Source organism: Danio rerio, chromosome 15 (assembly GCF_052040795.2).
Source record: "Danio rerio strain M-AB ecotype USA chromosome 15, GRCz13ab, whole genome shotgun sequence".
NCBI lineage: Eukaryota > Metazoa > Chordata > Actinopteri > Cypriniformes > Danionidae > Danio > Danio rerio.
Genome location: NC_141035.1, coordinates 48,238,844 through 48,247,500, shown reverse-complemented (window position 1 = coordinate 48,247,500; position 8,657 = coordinate 48,238,844). Strand labels below are relative to the sequence as shown.

The window sequence follows — 8,657 nt, the reverse complement described above, 5'->3', positions numbered from 1 at the left end:
TGTCACACATACACACTTACACACATGTACACAGATAGACACATGCACGCACATTTAGACAAACACACACATGTATAGAGACACGCGTGCACACACACACACACGTATTCACACATACATCAAGACACACAGATAGACACAGTCGAACACAAACACACACGTATTCACACATACATCAAGACATACACAGATAGACACACAGTCACACACGCGCACAGACACACACACGTATTCACACGTATTCACACAAACATCAAGACACACACAGATAGACACACAGTCACACACACACACAAACGCTCTCACACATGCACACATATACATACACAAACACACACACACATTTAGACAAACACACACACACGTATTTACACATACATCCAGATTCCAGACACACACACACACCAATAGACACACACAGATAGACAGACACACACATTTAGACAAACACATATATACACACACACAGTCACACATGCATCAAAACACACACACACACACTCACGCATACATTTAGAAAAACACACATGTAGTCACACGCACACACACACACACACACACACACACTCACATTACACAAATAAACAAGCATTACATGTCACCATGGTAACCATTATTTGTTCTAATGCCCATATATGGTCTTCCTCTCGTGTAGTTCCTGACATTGGCAGCAGAACCCCCATCATCCTCAATCCGGCGAGCGATCAGACCTACACAGTGACTCTCGGTGAGACTGGAGGTTGTGTGTGTTGTTGTTTCCAAGGCTTTCATGAGTAAACATCTGTGTTGTTGTTTCAGGAGATAAAGCCACTCTGTCCTGTCGTGTTGAACTGCCTTACGTGGAGCAGGAGAAAGAGGAGATCTGGTGGACCATCGACAACAAAACTGTGGAGCAGCTCGCAGACACGCGATTCAACTCACCGGATGCCAAGTACTCTCAAACACAGCCCAAATACACACACTAATCTGACACTTCATATACTAGGAACATTAAAGAAGAACTATTATGCAACAATAACTTTTGTAAGAGGTTTAAACACAGGTGTGTGTGAATATATCTAACCTCCAGAGCTTGACATTAAGGGCCTACTCACACTATGCAATCCGTACCGTGCCAAGGCCCGTTTCCCGGATCGTTTGAAAAGTGTGAGTGCGCTGAATCGGGCTCAAGCACGGTTCACTTGGCCGGCCCTGCCCCGGTTGGAAGAGGTGTGCCTGAGCGCGGATCACTTAGGCTTTGGCGCGGTACGCTTGTGTGTGATCGCAAAACGCGCCAAAGCCCGAAACTGAAAGCGAGACGTGACTGTTAAGGGACTGTTTCATATGGATTTATTAATCATTCTTACTGTTCAGTGATCGCAAACTGCCGTAGTTTATTAAAGACGCAAACTCCTCACAGCATGACAGCTGCGCGCCTTCAGCAGACCTCCTCATTCCTGCAGCACGAGAGCTTTATGATTGTTTAGAAGCGCCAAAAGTGGCGGATCTGTTCGGTGAAATATCTGACTGCGTGTCACCGCATCCCTAAGGATTGTTTGGCGAAATATTTGACTGCATGTCAATGCAAAACAAACGACTGAAACGATATAACTAGAGAAATCTCCACTGTGCTACTGGGTGAGAGCGTATGGCAAGCCGTTTTAGCATTTAAACCTTGTTCTGACTATCCATAAATATATTTAGAGATATAATTATATTTTGACTTGTCATAATTATAATTCGACTAGTCAGAATGACAATTAGAGATATCTGCAATTACAATTGTACTAGTACGAAATCAGATTGGAGATATCTGCAAATATATTATGACTAGTCATATTCCTCCATTGACTTCCATTGAAAAATATTTGCAGATATCTCTAACTGAGTTTTGACTCGTCAAAAATCCAATTCAAGATATCTACAACTGTAATTCGACTATTAGTAAATTAATTAGAGATCTTCAAATATATTTGTAAATATCTCTAAATATGATGAATTAAAGACATCTCCAGATGTATTATGACTAGTAAAAACTCAGAGATATCTCTAATTACAATTGTGACTAGTCAAAACTCATTTAGAGATATCTGCAAATATTTTTCAATGGAAGTCAATGGAGGAATATGACTAGTCATAATATATTTGCAGATATCTCCAATCTGATTTCGTACTAGTACAATTGTAATTGCAGATATCTCTAATTGTTATTCTGACTAGTCGAATTATAATTATGACTAGTCAAAATATAATTAGAGATATCTTTAAATATATTTATGGAGTCAGAACAAAGATTTAAATGCTAAAAAGGCTTGCCATAGAGAGCGCTTCTCACTGAACAGAGCATCAGCGATGACGTAAGCGTGCCGAGGCCCGATATGGTGTGAGCGCGGGCCGTCGGGGGAGACGGGAGGGGGGACAAGCGTGCTTTGGCCCGGTTCGAGGCAACTGTACCTAGTGTGAGTACGGCCTAAAGGTGCAGTAGATGATCTACCAGAATGCTAGCATTAGCATAATAGCTTAGAAAATTTAAGACCCTGTCCAAAGCCACGCCTTCTTAAGTTATGAACACTGCTACGAGTGTGATATTGCATTTATACAACAGTTCAACGGCACAATCTTGTACATAAAAAAGAAAATTAAACACGGAGAGTCTAAAACACTTTTGTATGTGGAACTACTTTCTTCCGCCATTCATTCACATCTGCAGCTGACGTCAGAACAGCAGAAGCCGTTACTAATTCACCAACGTCACTTTAGAACTAGTGTTTGAATGATTCTCTATAGCAGGGGTTCCCAAACTTTTCAGCCCGCGACCCCCAAAATAACAATGTCAGTGACTCGCGACCCCCATTTTTCAAGGTGATTATACTGTAAATATATAAATGTAGCAGACACAACTATAGGCATTTATAAACATTACACAAAAATGCATCTATTAACCATATAATGTTTTTATAGTCATTTATTAATTTAATTACATTTAATTATAAAAAATCTAAAAAAAATAAAGGCTGATGGCTGATGTTTATTTGATTTTCATACGTATATATATATATATATATATATATATATATATATATATATATATATATATATATATATATATATATATATATATATATATATATGAATGTGCCCATGTAAATGTGTGTGTTCAGAAGTATGCACTAACATGCTATGTTTAAGCATATTTTTCTGTACATCCTAGTTTATTAGTTTATGTATAGATTTTTTCCTCTTTCTCTTATATATGCAAGTGTATGTCTGTGTATAGATTTATGTCACCCTCTGCAGATATAATGATGATAGTTAGTAAATTATTTGAGTGTTGAGATATGTGACTGTAGTACTCAAAAGAGACTCTAGACGCACCTGATCATTGTTACCCTGATGAAGGCAGATCCTTGCCGAAATGCGTAGGTTTTTTAAGATATAGCCATATGAATAAAGGCTTTTTCATTTTTCCACATTTTTAGAGTGCCTTGGACTAATTCCTGTTGTTGTTTTGATGAATCCCTTACCCAAAGAGCACCGACCAAATATTCGAGTTACCCCTGAGCGCTTTTTGTTAATTTTTCTGGGTTATAAAAATTTATTTGAGTTTTGGAAATCACCAAACGACCCCTTGTCATTGTCCCATGACCCCCCAGGGGTCCCGACGCCCACTTTGAGAACCACTGCTATATAGGTTAGGTTAGGTTAGGTTAAACTTTATTTGTCCCCGAGAGGAAGTTTGTCTTGGGCATAGAAGGTGCTACAACATTGTCTAAACAGACGGTAAAAATAAATAAAACAAAACAATTAAGAACAAACAGTTAAGAACATACATTGTTTACAGAATAAGACCGTATATAAGTATCAATATATAAAACACAGAACCCAGTCAAGTGCTAGCTTACTACAGGAGCAGTGTTATTGGTAGAGTTCAACAGTTTTATGGAGGTAGGAACAAACGAAAGCTTCAGGCTATTAGTTTTACACTTTGGCATTCTCAGTCTTTTTCCTGATATTCACTGAAAAGGGGATGTTTAGAATCAGCCCTAATGCGTATCGCTCTTTTCATAGCCGCCTGTTCATACAGAGTCTGGATGGGCTCATATTGTTTTATCCCTGTAATTTTCATGGCTGTTTTTTGCATATATACCAATTTATTTTTCAACTGAACAGACAGGTTTCCAAACCAGACTGTGATTCCATAGCGAATAAGACTCTCAAACATAGCTCGGAAAAAAAACAAGCAAGATATGGCTACCCACCCCATACAATCTCAGCCTTCTTAAGAAATAAAGCCTCTGTTGTAGTTGTGTGCATAAACTCTCAATGTGTGTTCTCCAACAAAAAACGCTGTCCATATAAAACCCCAGGTATTTGTAAGATGTGACTTGCTGTATCACTGTGTCTTTAATGATCACAGGCCTGTGTTCAGAAACACTTCGTGGGTCAAGTACCATTTCTTGTGTCTTTTTTACATTTAACACAAGACAGTTCTTATCACACCACTTAATGAAATGATCGATTTCACTGTGGTAGGATGATAGGTCCATGTCTTTGTGTAAGAGACTTAAAATGGCAGTGTCATCAGCATATTTCATAATATAATTATTAAAATGTGTGCTCATGCAATCATTCGTGTACAAGGCAAAAAGCACAGGCGATGAAACACAACCTTCTGGCACTCCTGTATTACTGTATCTGACCTCAGAAAGTGTCCCATTAACCCTTACCTGCTGAGCTCTGTTACTTAAAAAAAGAGTAAAACCATTTAATTAAAGCGTAATGTGAAGCGGCGCTTCTGGTGTGTGACCTCCTTAAGGTGATGACAAAACAGCTAATTTTGCTCACATTTTAAGATTATAAGGCTGAACGTGACATGACCGTCTACAGAGATTTCTCACCAGACTGCTGTTGTGTTTGTGATGAGGAGGGACAAGGCTGAATCCAGCTTCCTATTTGCAGCTTCTTGTTGACTCTATCTGGTCCCCCTTAAACCACGAGACTTCCGTTTTTCAACTTCAGAGAGAGAACTTGTGATGGGTCATTCATGAACGATTCGTTCATTTTGAACGGATCTTCAATATGACTCGGGAACTACGAGTCCTCTCAGGGCATATTTGTGCAGGTGATATCGTTCATTTCAAGTCTTCATCACATTGGCAGAAGCCAATCATATGCGTTTAGAGATGGAAAAAGAATTGATCTGCTCACCTCTCGAGTCCTCTATCGGGTCTGAGTCACATGTTCATCACGAGCCAATCATACGCGTTTAGAGCCGGAAAAAGTTTTGATCCGTTCATCTGTCGAGTCCTCTATCGGGTCTGAGTCACGCGTTCCTCACGGGCCAATCATACGCGTTTAGAGCCTGAAAAAGAATTGAACCGTTCGAGTTATTCTGTCACTTGATGAACGAACGGTCATGGCTTAGACTGTGTATTGATTAAGATTATATGTGACTGTCACTGTAACGTGAATGAACCTCTGACATTTGAGGACATGAAGAGGTGAGCTGAGTAAAGAGACAACAATACCTTCATAGCCAAAAGAGCAGGTAAACATTGAATGATTATTTTCACCTTCTTATATTCTACTTATGACTTATTTGTCGTGTGATCAACCTTTTGGGCCGGTTGTAGATGTGATTGGAAGCAATTCGTAACATTTTAATAACATTTTGGCAAATTGAACCAAATGAACGAAAAAAGATTCATTCATCTTGATGAACGAGACTCAAAGATCCGAGTCAGTAAAATGATCCGAACTTCCCATCACTAGAGAGAACAAAAGTACACACTGAGCAAGGGCTTATTATGCGGTTCTGGTGCCCTCTTGTGGGTAGACAACGTTAACCGCTGCCGACGAGCTCTCAGAAATTGTAAATATTTTAAAATAGGCACTATTCTTACAAATAAACTGCATGGTTGCAATCTGAATAACTAGATTCTCGACTAAAAAAGCCTCAAAACTACATTTTGCTGTCTAACAACAGTATTATTTGTCAAACTGTAGCCTGCTTGTTGCTTGCTGTATGTGGGCGGAGTAATACACAGAGGTGAAGAGGCTGTGTGGATTCTGATATTAATTAAATATAAATCTATCTTGGCTATCAGCCAATCAGATTCGAGATCCAGACATAACTGTTGTATAATTAGATATAAAACTAGATCATGTCATTCACCAGTTAGTAGGGTTGGGTACCGAAACCCCCTTTGTAACCGGTATGTACCGGACCGAATCAGCATATGAATTTCGGTGCCTATTTTTGGTGCCACTGGTGCTTCGACCAGGACGTGAGAAGCATCAAGGGGTGCATCAAAGGCACACATAGGTACACGTTGTCACACCATCTCTAAACATTTAATTCTAAACAACTTTGAGAATACGAACAGGTGTAACAGAGGCCAGCTAGTGTGTGTTGTGCAGGTAAACCTCACTCCTCTGACCTCTAAAGGTGCTGTAGCGACTGACGCTAGAGGCCTTGGTCTTTAGCCTCCTTGGTAGAGCACCCGACTCCCATGCGTAAGGTTGCAGGTTCGATGCCAGCTCGGAGCAGGTTGGGTGGCGTAGGACTGGTGGGGTTACATTGGTGCTGTGACCCGGATGGGAGGGAGGTTTAGGGGGGTGAGTGTAACGGAGGCCAGCTAGTGTGTGTTGTGCTGGTAAACCTCACTCCTCTGACCTCTAAAGGTGCTCTAGCGACAGATGCTAGAGGCCGTGGTCTTTAGCTTTCTTGTTAGAGCAACCGACTCCCATGCGGAAGGTCACCAGTTCGATACCAGCTCGGAGTGGGTTGGGTGGCATAGGACCGGCGGGGTTACACAGGCGATGTCAGGCGTTTCTTCTTGTTGCTTAGGGAAAGGATGCACGCAGTACAGCGCATTCAGTGAGCGAGAGAGACTCTCTTCAGATCAACACGCATGATGGCGTTCATCAAATTTGCTTAAACTAATTGTTCTAAAGTGTATTTTACAAGCAAGGATTCTGACACAGTGATGTGCGCACTTGCTCTTTCTGTCAGTGACGATGCTTTGCACATTAGCCTAGTTTCCTGCATTCGTCAGAGGTTGACACCCAAATTGACACAGGTAATAGTGATTTTAACACTTTGAAGTGCTCGGCTATGCAGAGCCCATTATTAATCAGAAATCTGGTGTACATAGTTTTACGTTAGGAAATGCAGTATTCAATTTACAAACAGTCGGCAAGTGCCAAAGAACATATATAAATTGTTATTAAATTATTATTAAATAAATTCAAATTTTGCTTATTAAATTCATTTAAATAAAAAATATTAGATATTTAAGTCAAACAATGTCGAAACAATATTAAAATAACACTGGTATGGACATCTTTATTAGCTCAATGTATGTTTTGTCAATTTCTCTCTGTTTGTGTGTGTGTGTTTAGGACAGAGATGACTTATTATGGTGATAAGACGAAGGAGCGATTGCTGTATGTGATGGATTTTTCAGCTGATGACCTGCAGAGGGAGTTTAACTGCTCTGCCAGAAACAGACACGGCTTCAACACCAGCAGAGCACGACTCAAAGCTGAACGTAAATACACACACACACTCACTGTCTCTCTTTTAAACAAGTCTCTTACACTCAACAAGGCTTCAACTATTTCACCACAAATACAGTAAAAACGTTGATATAGTATTGCATTTTTTAATAACTGTTGTCTCTGTAAAAGTATTTTATATTGTAATTTATTTCTATGATGTGACGTTACATTTTTCTGCATCATTTCTCCAGTCTTCCGTGTCATGTGATCCTTCAGAAATCATTGCAGCATATCTGATTTGATTGTCAGGAGGCAAACATATCTAAATATTTTCTTTGTAGAAGATTTTATACATATTATTATTCAGTTCCATTCTTTTCTATTCCCTTCCTTTCCATTCCATTGTATTCTATTTTATTGCGTTCCATTCTATTCTATTCCATTTCATTTAATTCCATTGTATTCAATACTATTCTATTGTGTTCCCATCCATTCTATTCTTTTTTATTCTATTCTCTTTCATTCGGTTGTATTCTATTCTGCTCTATTCCATTTTATCCTGTTCCATTCTATTTTGTTCCATTCTATTCCATTTAATGTTATTTTATTCCATTCTATTTTATTTTTATTCCATTCTATTCCTCTCCATTCAAATCTAATCTGTTCTGTTCTATACCAGTTTATTCCATTTCTTTTTATTTCATTGTTTTATTTTATTCCATTCTATTCCTTTCCATTCTGTTGTATTCAATTCTATTTCATTCTGTTCTGTTCTATTCTATTTAATTTCATCCTATTCTATTCTGTTCCATTATATTCTTTTTTTATTCTATTCTAGTCAATTCTATTTTATTCAATTCTGTTTTATTTGTATTCTATTCTGTTTTATTCCGTTCTATTCCATTTCATTCTTTTCTATTGTATTCTGTTCTATTCCATTTAATTTTATTTCATTCCATTCTATTTTATTCTGGATTTATCTTTTTTTTATCTTATTCCATTTTTATTATTTTCTATTCTGTTCTGTTGTATTCCATTCTATTGTGTTCTGCTCTTTTCTATTCCATTTTATTCCATTCTGTTTTATTTCATTCTGTTTCATTTTATTCCATTCTATTCCTCTCCATTCTATTCCATTCTATTCTATTATATTCTATACCAGTTTATTCTATTCC

General features: G+C 38.4%; 1 protein-coding gene across 7 annotated transcripts in view; it reads left to right on the top strand.

Moving 5' to 3' along the window:
* The window catches only part of il1rap (interleukin 1 receptor accessory protein), a 91,621-nt gene that overhangs the window by 62,755 nt on the left and 20,209 nt on the right, over positions 1-8,657 (top strand). For all 7 annotated transcript variants that reach the window (XM_087284688.1, XM_087284689.1, XM_087284690.1 and 4 more), the window contains exons 8-10: positions 656-727; positions 799-931; positions 7,384-7,532. In XM_087284688.1, the coding sequence (XP_087140814.1) occupies positions 656-727; positions 799-931; positions 7,384-7,532 (354 nt within the window). The remainder of the gene's footprint in view (positions 1-655; positions 728-798; positions 932-7,383; positions 7,533-8,657) is intronic.